General features: G+C 43.8%; 1 protein-coding gene across 5 annotated transcripts in view; it reads left to right on the top strand.

Annotated features, from left to right (window-relative positions):
- The window catches only part of TMTC4 (transmembrane O-mannosyltransferase targeting cadherins 4), a 70,126-nt gene that overhangs the window by 35,892 nt on the left and 16,672 nt on the right, over positions 1-17,562 (top strand). For 4 of the 5 annotated variants that reach the window (XM_007960791.3, XM_007960797.3, XM_073014475.1 and 1 more), the window contains 8 exons: positions 1,257-1,349; positions 1,577-1,741; positions 2,548-2,750; positions 4,082-4,253; positions 4,651-4,782; positions 13,311-13,390; positions 13,569-13,676; positions 13,785-13,926. In XM_007960791.3, the coding sequence (XP_007958982.2) occupies positions 1,257-1,349; positions 1,577-1,741; positions 2,548-2,750; positions 4,082-4,253; positions 4,651-4,782; positions 13,311-13,390; positions 13,569-13,676; positions 13,785-13,926 (1,095 nt within the window). Of the gene's footprint in view, positions 1-427; positions 602-1,256; positions 1,350-1,576; positions 1,742-2,547; positions 2,751-4,081; positions 4,254-4,650; positions 4,783-13,310; positions 13,391-13,568; positions 13,677-13,784; positions 13,927-17,562 lie in introns of all 5 variants that reach the window. The other variant, XM_073014476.1, reaches the window with a different exon arrangement.

Here is a 17,562-nt window from a genome sequence, read left to right as displayed (position 1 = left end):
TGTATCGGATAATTAGTGGCTCCTAGCATTTCCGGGAGAGGGTTAAGTAGGGATGTCATCCTTGCTCTGAAAACCACAAATTACCACTGACTTCTGATGATGTGTGATCTCCTTTGCTGCAAAGAAGATCATATTAAAGAGACCCAAGTCATTTAGGGGCAGCTCTAACTATATCCACTGAGCATGTGCAGTCCACTTTATCCAGATTGAGCAGGGAGTTCTGTCGATGACGTTGCCTGCAGCAGTGACATTTGTAGAAAGTCCATTGCAGGAGAGAGAATAGAATCCAAGGCCCATCTCTGCTTTCGCCTGTAGCTACAGGTTTAATTTTACCTGCTAGAAAGTAACTATTGTGGTGCAATTGGAAACTGTTAACATAGGTGGACAGCTAATTGAAGTTGTTGTTCCCTTCATGGGTCATGGGCAGAGCTGTAAATTAATAGAGGTGGCCATCCTCCACACCATGGCCCCACCTGGCAAAGGCCTGCTGTCATCAATGTGTGGTTTCCAAAGTCACCTTGGGCATCTCCATTCCAGCCAGCTGGAAGGGGAAACCACGTGGGAATGTGTGCCCAAGTTTTACAACCAAACCTCCAAAAAGGTACACATCACTTCTCCCACATTCCATAAGGCTAGAACTCAGCCCTTCGACCTAGCTTAACTGCAGGGGAGGCTGGGAGATGTCATCTAGCTGTAACCCAGGGAGAAAACTACCGGACAACTAGATTTCTGCACAAGAGATCTCCAGAGCTCCATCAGAGATTATCATGTATGTTCATCCCATTTATAAAGATGCCGAAGTCCGCTGGTACTTAAGGTTCACTTATGTGGCTGGGTTTTTGAGGTTGATGGCTGCCTTTATCTTCCAGTATGATTACTGCCCAGGAAAACAGTCTGTTGCATGAACTAAAGGACTGTTTTATAGTGACCAAAAAAAGCGGGGGGAGGGATCTCTTGAGGGCTTTTCCTAGGAATCCCAAATTTCTAGTTATCCTGAATCTTGTAGAACTCCTACATGTAGACTGTGAAATCATTACTATCAGGGGCTTACTAAATAATAAATATGATCTATTACCTTGAGCTAATTTCATAGAAATGGAGGAGGGCTGTTTTGTGGTTTTTTAGAGAGCTGCAGAGGTCCTCTGTGATCCTCTATGTGTTCCTTGTCTAGACGGAGTAATGAAATTGTGAAGTCTAATTGCTGCCTAACAGAGCCACGCTCTCCCGTGGCTGATTGTCTTGCTTTGCTTTCTTAGGGTTTGAATGCAGTATTTGACATCTTGGTGATAGGCAAATTCAATGTTCTGGAAATTGTCCAGAAGGTACTGCATAAGGACAAGTCATTAGAGGTGAGTCTGCACTTTTATCTCCAGCCCAGACATGGAAAATGTCAAGTACCAGCTGATTTAAAATGCCATTTTCAAATATTCCTTGTGATTCTGAATTCTACAATAACCAACCTTTTAAAGCACGGTGTTGAAGTAGTTCAGGCAGAATTGCTGCACATCTGTACCTGGCTCAGCCACACTTTTATTTGAAAATCAGCCACCTCTGGGGCTTTGCGGTGTCCTTGCAGAGTCTCGGCATGCTCAGGAACGGGGGCCTCCTCTTCAGAATGACCCTGCTCACCTCCGGAGGGGCTGGGATGCTCTATGTGCGCTGGAGGATCATGGGCACGGGCCCGCCGGCCTTCACCGAGGTGGACAATCCGGCGTCCTTTGCTGACAGCATGCTGGTGAGGGTGAGTTCTGAGCCTGCCACTCCCTGGACTGTTTTCTTCCCCCACCAGATTCCCAGATCCCTCACCCCTCCTCCTCGTCTCACTCCCCTCCACGCCAACAGAATCCCCAATACACGGGCCACCTCCATGTTTGTTTGCGATTACTGAAGATGTTCTGGGATGAAAGCAGGTCTTCCTGAGGGGGTTGAAAGGGCGTGCGGAAGCTCTTTGCATTTCTGTTCTAATGAGGAGTAAAGAGGGTGGTTCCTTCTCACCTAAGGGTCCTTGCCAGTCCTGTGAAAGGGCTACCTAACCCTGTGGCTGGGTTAAGACTAAATATAACCTTCTTGGTATCTTTAGAAGACTAGTGGTATAAGACTATTCTTTTAGATTTGCCTTTTTTTCTAAAGGCAGGAGTATCAAGCCACAAATTCTTAGCTGTGGCATTTCTTAGAGACCAAAATCAAGAGAACAGCCATCGAACACTGTTATGTTATTGGGTGCATAGGTGACCCTGGGGCCTCAGATTTCAGAGGTCATGGGCTTCAGGCAGCAAATAGATCATAGCTTGGCCAGAAATATAATGAATGTGTTGCGTAGTCTGGTGGCTTTGCCATATTTTTATATACCAAAATCTGAATGCATTTAACACATTACAGACTACAGCCTGTATTACAACTTGTAATACAAGTTGGCAACATTTTAGTTGATACAACTGCTTTCATTGAACAGAAGCATATGAGTGCCTCAAAAGTGAAGTTAGTGCATATATATATGTTTTTTAAGTTCAGTATCAAATAAATGTTTGTTTTCCTTTTGACCGACAGGCCATAAACTACAATTACTACTATTCATTGAATGCCTGGCTGCTGCTGTGTCCCTGGTGGCTGTGTTTTGATTGGTCAATGGGCTGCATCCCCCTCATTAAGTCCGTCAGTGACTGGAGGGTAATTGCACTTGCAGCGCTCTGGTTCTGCCTAATTGGCCTAATATGCCAAGCCCTGTGCTCTGAAGACGGCCACAAGAGAAGGTAAGAGGCAGCACTGAATCTTAAGTTCCACGCTGGTTGAGTCAGAAGCGTTTTGTGAAATCCTGCGCTGATCATTTTAACGATTTTGTGGAAGTCACATCTAAGGACATTTGTTTCAAATGCATATTTATGGCTAGGATGAGTTCCATCCATTCGGAATCCATGGCTGGCTTCCGTCGGTGGGGAGCGAGGCTGGAAGAGGGGCTACGGATGACTGCTTCATCCCTCCCTCCCCCTTTCCCCAGGAAGTAGCATTTTGCGATCCTTTTCGCCATAGGTGGTAAAGAGTAATTTACGGTCAGAACAGAGAGTGTAATTGATGTGTGTTGTGCCCATTATTGCACAATTCTTCCTTAAAACACCCCAGTGAACGCTGCCGTGATTCCTTCTGTTGTTGCTGGGGACAAAACAAGCCACTGCCCCAAAGAGACTGTTCTTTCTTGATGGAAAAAAAGAAAAGTTATTGAGAAAATAATTGGGGAAAACAAATGTGTTTCATGAAAAAGAAAACTGTTTAAGGTGATTTCTTTTAAGCCTAAGTGTTTATGGAATTAGTAATTTCTCAAAATAAATTAAGTTTTACGTTTACCTGTGTCTTAAATCAGTTGGTAATTCTAAAGGGCCACAAACTTTCGTCCCCGTTCCGTTATCCACAGGAAATGGGATTTTTAAAGAAATACTGTAGCCACGGGGCCCAGGAAGGAGCCACCAAAATGGACCTAGAGTCTTAATTCATCCTCATGCATCATAGGGGACATTGGGAATGATCAAGTGGTTCTAGAAGTGTTTCAGTGCTCAGCTTCGTATCGCCCTGACTGAAATTTATGGTGATGTAGCAACCAAATAATGGTATTTGTTTATTTCAGATTTCATAAACTTTAAACTGCTTCAGTGTTAGTATTCTCATTACATTTTGGAGGAAAATTTTTCCCCCATGAAAACTGATTGGGACAGTTTTTTAATTAATTGAGACCTACAGTATCCACTGAACTGTTCAGTACCTAAACGGGTTAAGGCATAGTAAGGAGTAGAGGAATTAATAAGGCCTCAGAAATGTGGTCATTCTAACTTTCTCCACACGAATTGTCTAGCTTTTAAGTTTTACCCTTAGACTCGCTATGAAGTGCCTGAGGAATATTTTTATGCCTTATCCACATGCTGCCACATGCTAAACTCTCTCTACCGATGATATCCTTTGGCTGAAACAATATCTTTTCTCTGTTGATGACATGGAAAAGAAAAGGTCTTTAGCATTAATTTAATGTGGAGTAAGACGTTTTTCTTGAGAAGTCTGGAAATAGCCATTTATTTAAATACTTTTCATCATCCAGGATCCTTACTCTGGGCCTGGGATTTCTCGTTATCCCATTTCTCCCCGCGAGTAACCTGTTCTTCCGAGTGGGCTTCGTGGTCGCGGAGCGAGTCCTCTACCTCCCCAGCATTGGCTACTGTGTGCTGCTGACTTTTGGATTTGGAGCCCTGAGCAAACATACCAAGAAAAAGGTATCAGCCACCAGACGCGGTGGCTCACGCCTGTAATCCCAGTACTTTGGGAGGCCAAGGCAGTGAATCACGAGGTCAAGAGATCGAGACCATCCTGGCCAACATGGGGAAACCCCATCTCTACTAGAAATACAAAAAATTAGCCGGGCGTGGTGGGGGGCGCCTGTAGTCCCAACTACTCCGGAGGCTGAGGCAGGAGAATGGCGTGAACCCGGGAGGCGGAGCTTGCAATGAGCGGAGACCGCGCCACTGCACTCCAGCCTGGGCGACAGAGCGAGACTCCGTCTCAAAAAAAAAAAAAAAAAAAAAAGTATCAACCGAGAGTGGTGCTGATTGATGGACAAAACGACCGGACGCATCTCACCGGTGACATTTACCATGTCTCTCTGTTCTTAAGAAACTGATTGCTGCTGTCGTGCTGGGGATCTTACTCATCAACATGCTGAGATGCGTGGTGCGCAGCGGCCAGTGGCGGAGTGAGGAACAGCTTTTCAGAAGCGCTCTGTCTGTGTGTCCCCTCAATGCCAAGGTACCTAGCTGCCAGATTTCTTTTAAAGAGACCTTACTAGAGTATCTGTTAAGTTCTTGGGCTGAATAAGAACATTTCCTGTCGTACAGTATTTAATGTAAGACATGACCGAATACTTGGGTTTTTCTTTGTTGTGTGTGTGTTTTTTTTAATGATTTTGATAAGATTCATTAAAATTCCACTCAGCCAAAATTGAAATCATTTAAAAGCAGACAATATCAATGAAACAGATGACTCTAATGAGGTCTTACTTATCTTCCAGATGATCTACTCACCCTTTGAAGTAGCTTCAGGGGAGGTGACATTGCGTATTCAGACTGACAGTGGCTGTGGCACAGATTCTGACGTCTAGAGCACACTTTTCAAAAGCCACTCTCTAGTGATAGCATTAACTAGCCTCCTTCAAGCTATAATTTAAAGGGGTAGTAATACCTACAAATTGGCAATAATTTGGTTCAGGAAGTTTAAATTATGCTGTGTGCTGCACAATAGTACACATTTTTGTCACCTTTGGGTCCCCTGCTTGTGATATTTTGGGGGTCAGATTAGGTAAACATAAATGTACATACAGTCATGTGCCATGTAACACTGTTTCAGTGAGCAGACCGCATATAGCATATATATGACTGTGGTCCCATAAAATTATACCTTTTTTTTTTTTTTGAAACTGGGTCTTACTCTGTCACTCAGGCTGGAGTCCAGTGGTGTGATCTCGGCTCACTGCAGCCTCCACCTCCCGGGTTCAAGGGATTCTCCTGCCTCAGCCTCCTGAGTAGCTAGATTATAGGTACCTGCTACCACACCCAGCTAATTTTTTTATTTTTAGTAGAGACAGGGTTTCACCATGTTGGCCAAGCTGATCTTGAACTCCTGACCTCGAGTGATCCACCCACTTCAGCCTCCCAGATGCTGCGTGAGCCACTGCCCCTGACCAATATTTTTACTGCCTCTTTTCTATGTTTAGATACACACATCCTTACCACTGTGTTACCACTGCCTCCAGCACTCAGTACAGTCACACGCTACACAGGTTTCTGGCCTTAGAGCAGCAGGCTAGACCGCACATAGCCTAGGTGTATAGTAGGCTGTACCATCTAGGGTTGTGTAAGTACACTCTGTGATGTTCAAACAATGACAAAATCACCTGACAATGCATTTCTCAGAATGTATCCTTGTTGTCATTAAGTAATGCGTGACTGTGCTCTAAAATTGGCAATGTTTTTGGTTGAAGCAGTCTGGTAGGAATTTTTTCACTTGTATTCTTGATGAATCCAGGCTCTTCACTTGACTAGCTGGTGCCTCTTTGGGCAAAACTACACTTTTTAAAACTTTTCATGCCCTTTTCTATCAGAATCGGATAATACCCATCTGCTGGGTTTGTTGTTAGGGCTGAGTGAACTAAAATGCCCTCACACGGTGGCCAGCACATAGTAGGTGCTCAGAAAGTGTTAGCTTTTTTTTTTTTTTCCTCTGAGACGGAGTCTTGCGCTGTCACCCAGGCTGGAGTGCAGTGGTGCGATCTCAGCTCACTGCAACCTCCGCCCCGGGTTCAAGCGATTCTCCTGCCTCAGCCTCCCGAGTAGCTGAGACTACAGGCTTGCACCACCATGCCTGGCTAATTTTTGTATTTTTAGTAGAGACGGGGTTTCACTATGTTAGCCAGGCTGGTCTCAAACTCCTGACCTCGTGATTCGCCCAGCCTCGGCCTCCCAAAGTGCTGGGATTATAGGCATGAGCTGCCGCGCCCAGCCAAGTGTCAGCTTTTGTAGGCTCATTTCAGTTTGGGTTTTGCATTATTTTGAGCAGAATGCTATTTGCTCAAAATGGGGGCCAAGGGAGTTAGGTTAGAAGAATTTCCTGTTAGTATAGATTATTATCATTAAATAATGATTCATTCTGTCTTAGGTCCTCAGAATAAGAGCTGCCTAGATTGCTTAAATGCAATCCTTCTGGGTGGAGACGGGGCACTCTCTGGATCTGTTTCATGTGTATGTTCCATATTTAAGGGAAAGAATGATTTCAGACAAAATTATGTAAACAAAACTAATGAATAGTTGACATCTTATTATGAACCTTAAGTAAAGAATAATATATAAGAGATACTGGCTACTTATCTTTTTCTTAGATTAAAACCTCTCGTTCATATTTTACAGTTAAGAGACTTAGATAAAATAATGAATTACTTTCAGCTTTTATATTTAGTTTGATTTGCTGACTTATCAATTTATTTTATGCTACCAAAAATAAATTGCCTGTGATTTAATTTCATAAGCATTAGTAGATCTGCCTTATTTTTCCTTTACTGTTTGAATCATAGTAATTGCCCCTTCCATTTGTGGAATTCCTCATCACAAGGAGTTCACATTTGTTTACAAAGGCTCTATAATTCATCTCTATTATCCTGTCACTCAGCTTTTTAGAGAGAGAGGGCATTATTTTCTCTATTTTCCCAGATGAGAGAAACTGAGGCATAGCAAGATTAAACTGACATTATCTAGGTTAGTAATGTAGGTGGCTCGAGAGATACCTGGTATGCATGTGCCCAGGTGCCTCTAGTAAATAAGGGGGGTGGAACACAGGTGATGTCTGAACCCAAAAATCTGCCCAGGAAGTGATTTCATATGTGACAGGCTAGAAAACACAGAGTGTGCACTTGTGGGCATGCACATAAGTATTAGGAGAAAGAGGGTAAGAGTGAGAGAGAGAGAGAGAGAGAGAGAATGTGGTTTCCTCTTCTTAATTTAAGGAATACATATAAGACCTCATCTTCAAAATGGACCCAGTGGTAATAGTCCTTTCTCAAGAATATTTTTCAATGATACTATTCAATATATGCAAGATCGAGATTTTTAGGGGTTTCTTTTTAAATTGAAGTGTCATAAAATTATCTTTACTTCTTTTTTTTTTTTTTTTTTTTTGAAAAAATCTAAGTTAATTTTAGGAAAGAAATCTCAGGAAGACACTGGTTTCCTTCAGTCCCGTTATTATAAGGGACATATATTCTATACTGGTTTCATTTGCTATCTATTGAATATAAAGTAAGAAATTGGCAACTGGCTCTAGTGTAGGGCCAGATGTATGAGTTAAGACTCATCTTTTCTGAGAGATTGCAATGTCAATGTAGGTGGTGCGGGTGCCTGGTCTGCATGTAAATTACCCACAGTGCCTTGCATATGGTAGACACTCAATATTAGTTATTGAATTGAGCCAAATGGAAATTGAATTCACTGAGACTACTATGGATAAGATACCAAGTATACTTATAAATCATTTTTATAGTTTTTAAGACTTAAAAGTATGTCACAGTATCAACTCTGTGATACAATTCTATAATAAATTCTGTTAACAATGAAACAGATCGTATGCCACAATGAGGTATTTTCTTAAAGAGTAAGTGACCCAGGATGTTATAGGATTTTTATGTTTTCAAAACATTTTAACAGTAGATGTTGCCAGAATATTTATAACAAATCAGCCCTGGTATTAAAGGTGCCTTTCATAACCAATACTCTTACTTTCTTGCGTTTACATGTCACTGGGTTGTAATGGTTGTTTCATCTTCAGCTGCTCCTGTGCTAGTTCATTGCCTCAGCGTGTGCATCACAAATGCTAGGGGAAGGTTGAAGAATCAATAAGCTTTTCCAATCATTTGTATTTCAGGGAAACAAAAGTCACACATTCTCTAAACACTATTTTAAGTGACCTGGTTGTGAGATTTTTGTTCTGTTTTGTTTTGTTTTGCAATCTAGGCAGCTATTTTTTATTCAAAGAATTCCCTCTACCTAACCCATAGGATAAAGCTGGCCTTTGGGGAAACCTGTTTACCAGTTCTTAAGGATGGCCTGCCTTCTAAGGCTGTATCAGATTTTTAACTAGTTCCTGTTCCAGAGTCCCACATCCTTCTCCCTTGATCTTCTGGTCTCTGGCATTCTGAGTGTCTAACAGAACACTGTCTATACTGCAGAGGGCGGTTGAACACTTTGTCTGGGCTTTTTATTGAGAAAACAGAATTTGCCTGGAACAAAGGGAAACAGCAGGAGCTTGGGGCGGAAGAGGCGGGCGTCATGTTGGTGTCTGAGTAGAAGCTATATTTGTATTCTGAAGACCACAAAGACATCACTGGCAGATTGGATTATCTGACCCTAGGTTCTTTTGTGCATAGGAGAGGAGGTAAAGTCATATGTCCAAGCTGGGTTGGGGAAAGCTCAAATTCTAATCATTTAGAGCACTTTTCTCAACACACACTTCGGCGATAGCATTAACTGAGCCTCCTCCAAGATACAGTTTAAGGATGAAAATGCCTATGAATGGACAATAATTTGATGCGGAAAGTTTAAATTCTACTGTGTAGTGCACAGTAGTACACACATTTTTATCATCTGCGATTTCTCTGCTTATGAGTCCTTTCATCAGAGTGGTTAAACATAAATCTACATGCTTTTAAATTGACCGTTAAGGAAACCTGTTAATACGCACTGCTGCATACTCTTCCAGAAATCTAAGTATGTTTGAGGAAGTGCTGTAACTGTAGGTTAAGATGGATAAGGCAGGATGTGGTTGTGTTTTCAGGGGTCATTTGAAAGTAGTGTCCGACATAATGTTACTTGAATGTGTTTAAACCACTTCTATATTTCGAGATTTTGTTAGTCTTCTCAGGCTGCTATAAACACACACACACACACAGAGAGACAGAGATTGGGTGGCTTAGACCACAGTTTATTTTCTCACAGTTGTAAATGATGGAATTGGCAGATCAAGGTGTCAGCAAGGTTGGTTTCTCGTGAGGCCTCTCTCCTTGGCTTGCAGACAGTGCCTTCCCCCTGTGTCCTCACGTGATTTGTCTTCTGTGCACACACATCTCTGGTGTCTGTGTCCATATTTCCTCTTCCCGTAAGGACGCCATTCAGACTGGATTGGGGTCATATGGATGGGGGCCCAACCATATGACCTCATTTGACCTTACGTACCTCTTTAAAGACCCTACCTCCAAATACATTTTCATTCTGGGGTGCTGAGGGTTTAATGTGAACTTTGGGGGACAATACCATATAAAAAGAAATGTGATTTTACTTAGGAAAAAGGCCAGTGGTATGAATGAATGGATCTAGAAAGTGCCTCGAGCAGTCACCCTCATCGTCCCCCAGCACTGTAATCAATGTGTATTATCTAGTGGGAAGAAACACAGGCGTCAGAGCCTGGTTCCAGTCCAACTTCACAGCCCTAGATGAGATGCTGAACGGCCCCAAAGCCCAAAGCAGTTTACCAACGCAGAAGAGAGGGTCACAGCAGCCACGGCCTTGAGCCACCGTGAGGAGAGACTGCGATCACACAGCACGCAACACCACACCCAGCTGGTGGGTGCCACTCGAGGCGTGCCAGCTACACACCATCTTACCATTCACCGTGACTGTTGTTAGCAGCACCCACACTTCATGCTTCTGATTGAGTTTCTATAGCATCACCTCCTCTGGGCTTGCTACTCCCTTTGTATTGTAAAGTCCCAAAAGGAGCTTTTGGTCATCAACAAATACTTTTTATTTTTATTTTTATTTTGTGTGTGTGTGTGTGTGTGTGTGTGAGACAGAGTCTTACTCTGTCACCCTGGCTGAAGTGCAGTGGCTTGCTCTCGCCTCACTGCAACCTCCATCTCCTGGGTTCAAGCAATTCTCCTGTCTCACCCTCCTGAGTAGCTGAGATTATAGGCGTGCACCACCACGCCCAGCTAATTTTTGTATTTTTAGTAGAGATGGGGTTTCACCATGTTGGACGTGCTGGTCTCGAACTCCTGACCTCAGGTGATCCACCCACCTTGCCTCCTAGAGTACTAGGATTACAGGCATGAGCCACTGCGCCCAGCCAACACATTCTTTTTATTGTAGTCTTCTTGAGCTTGTGTAGTCTTGCTGCCCTGGGCTTAGTTCAGGTCCCTACTTTTTTCTTTTGTCATTTATTCTAAGCCCACATATACTTGAGAAACTACCAGACGTTGGCTTCCCTGATGCCCTCATTCCAAGGAGACCTGAGAATTCCTAGTAAATTGGCAGCTGGGAGCCCCATTCTATCCAGCCTACTTCACTTCCTCTTCAATCATTGAAAATCCTTTCCTCATTCTCTTTTTTTTTTTAATGGAGGTAAAATTCCTATAACATAAAATTATCCATGTTAGTACCTCAAAAAATTAAAAACAGAATTCTGTTATCCAACAATTCCATTTCCAGGCAAATGCCCAAAAGGACTGAAAGCAGAGACTCAGAGAGATATCTGTACACCCATGTTCATAGCAGCTTTATTCACAACAGCTAAAAGGAAGCCTCCCAGGGTGTCCATCCAGGGACAAATGGACAAACAGAATGTGGTGTACTCATGCAAGAGAATATTATTCAGCCACAAAAGGAAGGAAATTCTGGCACAAGTGACACAAATGGACAAATCTTGTACAATTCCACTTACATGAGGTACATGGGAGTCAGATGCGTAGAGATGGAAAATGAACGGAGGTTGCCAGGGTTCGGTGAAGGGGAGGATGGGTACAGAGTTTCAGATTTGCAAAATGAAAAGAACTTTGGAGATGGATGGTGACCGTGGACTTCCACGTCGGCCTATCCTGTCCCCCTGAACAAGCCTGATCGCCCATCACGTCTCTTGAAAGGCATCACACACATTCTGTCCTGAATGTTGCGAACTTACCATTTGTTCTTGACACACTTCCCTCTCTCCTATCAGGTGGTCACCAGTTTCTATGCTTTTTGTTTCCTCACTGTTCTTCAAACCCCTCCACAGATTCACCAGCACCCTAGTTCAGTATGCTGACCTCTCTGCTAGGACTGCAGCCACAGCCTCCCCGGAGGCCCTGACATCCGCTTCTCCCCTACTCACATCCCTTTCCCACCACGGGATTTGTTTCCTATGGACATAAACCTGATGACGACCTCTGCCAGCCCCGCCCCGGCCTCCTGCTGTGGGTTTAATTGTGCCTCCCAAAAGCTACACTCTAATCCTAACCCCTGGGACCTGGGAGTATAGTCTTTTTTGGGAAAAGGGTTGTTGCTGATGTAATTAAGATGTCAGTTAAGATGAGGTCATCCAGGAGGATGGTGGGCCCTTAATCCAATGTGACTGGTGTCCTTTGAAGACAGGGAGACAGACAAGAGGTGAGATGGTTATGAAGACAGAGGCAGAGGTGGGAGCGAGGCATCTGCAAGCCAGAGATTACGGGCAAGCACCGTGAGACAGGAGAAAGGCAGGGAGCAGTCGCTCTCTCAGCCTGTGATGGGACCGGCCCTGCCAACACCGTGATCTCAGCCTCCGGGACTGTGAGAGAAGTGTGTTGTGTTAAGCCCCTCAGTGTGTGGTGCTTTATTGCTGCAGCCCTGGGGCACTCACACACTTACAGACCCCGCCCCGCCCCAGCCTCGTGGCTCTGAGGACAACGACTGATCCAAGCCTGCCCTTGCTCAGGGTTCCCTGCGAGCACAGCTGCTCCTCCTGGGCTCTCTAGCCTGCATCCCTGCTCTGCATGCTCCAGCCACACTGAGGCCTGTGAGAATAATACCAGAGACAGGGTGGCTTCAACAGCAGACACTCACTTCTCACAATGCCAGAGGCTGGAAAGCCCATCAAGGTGCAGGCAGTTGGTTGTGTGGTGAGGGCCTGCCTCCTGGTTCACAGACGGTCTTCTCACTGTGTCCTCATGTGGCAGAAAGGGGGCATGGGAGCTCTCCAGGGCCTCTTTGATGAGGGCACTGATCCATTCATGGGCCTCCACCCTCATGACCCAATCACCTCCCACAGGCCCTGCTTCCCAACACCATCACATTAGGAGTCAGGATTTCCACATTTGGATTTGGGGAGTCCATAAACATTCTGCTTAGAACAGATACAGAGTAAAATGCTCGTGATGCTAGCTATAAAAGAAAGGTGTCATCCAAGAAAGGGTCATATTTGTTTAAATGGGTGGACAGAATCATGCTTTCTTCTACTCATGTCCACATGAGACTGGACTTTGTTAACTCTTGTGGAGTGTGTAGGTGAGGGGGATTTGAGGTTTTGATGATAAAAACAAGCCAGGTGTGGTGGTGTATATCTGTAGTCCCAGCTACTTGAGAGGCTAAGGCAAGAGAATCCCTGAATCCCAGGAGTTCAAGGCTGCAGTACGCTATAATTGCACCTGTGCATAGCTACTACACTCCAGCCTGGGCAACATAGCAAGACCCCATCTCTAAAAATCAAAAGTAAAATTTTAAAAAGCCCAGCTTTGTAGTTTTCTGGCTTTCTCTGGTGAAGTCTTTAGTTATTTCCCTTCTGTTGTGCTTTAGAGTTGTACCATGCCTGTACCCCCTTTCTTCTGATCCTGTTACAGGGTTGGAGATGAAAGCACAAGCGACTCCTAAACCCTGTAAGGTTTTAGCTAAAGTTCTGGTGGGTGATTTTTTTCCTCATCCTTTTGTCTTCAGTTAGAAGATATCATGGGGTCCAGGCTCTGAACAAGAAGTCTATCTGCTGATGGCCCAGTTATTCTCTCTCTGCAGGTTCACTACAACATTGGCAAAAACCTGGCTGATAAAGGCAACCAGACAGCTGCCATCAGATACTACCGGGAAGCCGTAAGGTATGGCGAGTATGTCTTACAGAGGAATTATGTACACAGATCATTTTCACTTTCTGGTATGAAACACCCATTCCTTTAAAGACCCCAACTTTACAATATCTTTGCCGATTCCTGAGAGTTTAGTAAAAACTTACACTGAGTATTTAATGGTCAGCTTGGTTTTTCTCTCAACTTCCAGATTAAATCCCAAGTACGTTCATGCCATGAATAATCTTGGAAATATCTTAAAAGAAAGGAATGAGCTACAGGAAGCTGAGGAGTTGCTGTCTTTGGCTGTTCGAATACAGTAAGCATTGTTTTTATAATTATGCTAGTGACAAAGAAAGGAGCTCCTGCATTCCAACATCTAAGCCTTTTGTCTTCTTGTTTATCTTTGTGAAAACTGCTCCTCTAGGCCAGACTTTGCTGCTGCGTGGATGAATCTAGGCATAGTGCAGAACAGCCTGAAACGGTTTGAAGCCGCAGAGCAAAGTTACCGGATGGCAATTAAACACAGAAGGAAATACCCAGATTGTTACTACAACCTCGGGCGTCTGGTAAGCTCGGGGTGCCATGCCTACGGAAGGAAAGATGGGTTCTTTTTCTTATTTATAATAAAATGACATAGTGTGGCCGGGCGCGGTGGCTCAAGCCTGTAATCCCAGCACTTTGGGAGGCCGAGACGAGCGGATCACGAGGTCAGGAGATCGAGTCCATCCTGGCTAACACGGTGAAACCCTGTCTCTAGTAAAAAATACAAAAAAATAGCCGGGCGAGGTGGTGGGCGCCTGTAGTCCCAGCTACTCGGGAGGCTGAGGCAGGAGAATGGCGTAAACCCGGAAGGCGGAGCTTGCAGTGAGCTGAGATCCGGCCACTGCACTCCAGCCCGGGCGACAGAGCGAGACTCCGTCTCAAAAAAAAAAAAAAAAAAAAAAAAAAAAAAAATGACATAGTGACACCCACCTACCCCATACATTTTATGAAGTTCTTTCACATGTTTTTATCTCATTTGAAGGTAGCTATTTGATTTCCTTATGTGTAATTTTTTAAAGCTCTCATTAGAGAGCGGTGCAGTGTGAATTAGTCAAGTTTAAGAGGTCACCCAGGCAAAAGGTTAAACCAAGGAATAAATTAAAATGTTAAAAATCCCATCCACCCTGTAAAACAGTGCTCCAACGGGTAACTTCCTGATAAACATGGGTTTCTGTTTTTAAAACAAAAATTGAATAAGAACAGAAATTAAATAAACAAATCCGTAGTATGATTTCTGAGTTCCCTTGTTCTCCTTCTTCAAGGGAGCAGAGCTCTTCATCTGCAGGGAACATTTCTCCCAAAAGCAGCTTTGGAGGGCATGGGATTTACTTAAAAGGGCTTTGACATTATTTGGTGGAAATAAAAACTAATGTGTTCTATAGTAGCTTTATATTTTTGGTTATTGACAGGATGTTTGTGAAGATCTGATTGCTCTTGATTTTCTTGACAAAAGTAAAATGAGACAAACACATAGCAAAATTCTTAAAACACGAATGGTTGTATTCTTCCTATAATCAACCATTTAATTTGGTTTCAAGAAACCAGATATGTACGTTCCTAATATATTTAGATGTATTCGATAAAAATTGCTAAGTAAAAAAAATTTTGTTCCTTTTAACCAAACTGGAATATATCCATAGTGATGTGACTTTCACGGAAGTTTATATGTAGATTTCCAGATTTTACCCAGCTTAGCCTTACAGGTAGGAAAGCATCCTCGTGTTCTAAAGAGATACCTGCTTACCCTCATTTTAAAGGCCTGAAGCTTGTTGGTTTTGTTTTGTTTTGTTTTTTTTTGGTTTTGTTTTGTTTTGTTTTGTTTTTTGAGACAGAGCTTCCCTTTAAAGAATTCTTATGTTGTCAAAACTGGTAGTTTCCTTTGCTGCTTGTTGTGGGTGTGATGGCTTTCAAGGATACTTCATGGAGCTGGAGCGCTTGGCTGCACACAGGCCCTGAGAGCCGGCTATCCCAATGGCACGGCCGCGGTGCGTGCCATAGCTTCTGGAAGTGGTTTTTTTTTTTTTTTTTGAGACAGGGTCTCCCTCAGTCGCCCAGGCTGGAGTGCAGTGGCGCTATCTCGGCTCACTGCAAGCTCCGCCTCCTGGGTTCACGCCATTCTCCTGCCTCAGCCTCCCGAGTAGCTGGGACTACAGGCACCCACCACCACTCCCGGCTAATTTTTTGTATTTTTAGTAGAGACAAGGTTTCACCGTGTTAGCCAGGATGGTCTCAATCTCCTGACCTTGTGATCCACCCACCTCCGCCTCCCAAAGTGCTGGGATTACAGGCGTAAGCCACCACACCCATCCTGGAGGTGGTGTTTCTACTGATAACAAGTAGATGACTGGCTTAGAGATGGAGGTCATGATGACCACAAGGAAGGGACTGGACCCATACAATGTACTACCCCCCGAGACAGCTTTAGGCACCAAGGAAGACCCTAATTTAGCCCCCTCCTTCACCAACAAGAAAATAGTGGGTGCATCTGTGAAGAGGACAACAGTGCTGTCATCTGGTTTTGGCTGCACAAAGGCAAGACCCAGCAATGCCCCAGCTGTGGAACCCATTACAAGCTGGTGCGTTGAGCACCTGCACCAAGTTACTCAAAATGTACTGTAAAGTTTCATCTTTCCAGTAAAGACTAGCTTTTGCATTGGCTCCTTCTCCCTCTGTAAAAAAAAAAAAAAAAAACCCAACTAGTAGTTTCCAAAATTGACATGCATCCAGACTGTCCCACCCCATCTCACATTTAGGGCATCAAAGGCTCTATAGAGAATCTGTATTTTTAAAATAACAATAATAAACTGGGCCCAGTGGCTTATACCTGTAATCCTGGCACTTTGGGAGGCCAAGGTGGGCAGATCACTTGAGATCAGTTCAAGACCAGCCTGGCCAACATGGCAAAACCACGTCTCTACTAAAAATACAAAAAATAGCCAGACATGGTGGTGCACGTCTGTAATCCCAGCTACTTGGGAGGCTGAGACAGGAGAATCACTTGAACCTGGGAGGCAGAGGTTGCAGTGAGACGAGATTGCGGCACTGCACTCCAGCCTGGGCAACAGAGCGAGATTCTGCCTCAAAATTAAGTAAAATATCAATAATGAATCACCCAGGTGATTCCAGTACCCTTTCGTTGTCCCTGCACCTGGCAAGCAGCTCTGTCTGAACTTGGATGACAGGGTAATCACGTCAGAGAGAAGCCATGGTTTGTAGGGAACAATCCTAGAAAACATTGACTGCTTTACATTTATTGGAAAACCAGGCTTTGGTTTTTACCATAATGTGAATGTCTTTGGTCTTACTGTCTTTGTTTCTGGACTGGGTAGCCATGATTTTGTGAGTTGTGGAGATAGAATCTTATGAATGGAGAAAACAAGATGGCAGGAATGTCTGGCTAACGGTAAAATGTGGCCTTTCCCCCTCTGCAGAAGTCCCTTTACGTGGACGAGTAATGCTTGTGTTAGAAGTATTAAAGTAAAGTGGTTGCATGCATTAGTCTGTTTTCATAATGCTGATAAAGATATTCCTGACACTGGGTAATTTATAAAGAAACAAAGGTTTAATGGACTCACAGTTCCACGTGGCTGGGGAGGCCTCCAAATCAGGGCGGAAGGTGAAAGGTACAACTTACATGGCAGCAGGCAAGAGAGAATAAGAGCCAAGCAAAAGAGTTTTCCCCTAATAAAACCATCAGATCTCATGAGACTTAGTCACTACCACGAAAACAGTATGGGGGAACCACCCCCATGATTCAGTTATTTTTCACCAGGTCCCTCCCACAATACATGGGAATGATGGGAGCTACAATTCAAGATGAGATTTGGGTGGGGACACAGCCAAACCATATCATTGCATTTTTATTACTCAAAAAATGCAAAACATGTTTCAGTTATGATATGCCATAGGAAGATACGTCCTCTATGTGCTGACTCCAGTGTGGAAAGGAGGAATTATTTCTTTCTGGGGACAGAGGCAAGGGTGGCAGGAATGTGGCTGAACCCATGGAATGGCATGATGCTGGAACAAGGAAGATTAATGGCAAGATACTCCTTTGTCTCACATTAACTTTCTCCAGAACCACTGACCTTGCGTGCATTTTTGTTCTTTTACATTTTAAAATTCTGTGCTTTATGACCTAGTTACCTGCTTTGATGTTG

This window comes from Chlorocebus sabaeus, chromosome 3 (assembly GCF_047675955.1).
Source record: "Chlorocebus sabaeus isolate Y175 chromosome 3, mChlSab1.0.hap1, whole genome shotgun sequence".
Taxonomy (NCBI): domain Eukaryota; kingdom Metazoa; phylum Chordata; class Mammalia; order Primates; family Cercopithecidae; genus Chlorocebus; species Chlorocebus sabaeus.
This window is presented reverse-complemented; position numbering and strand designations above follow the sequence as displayed.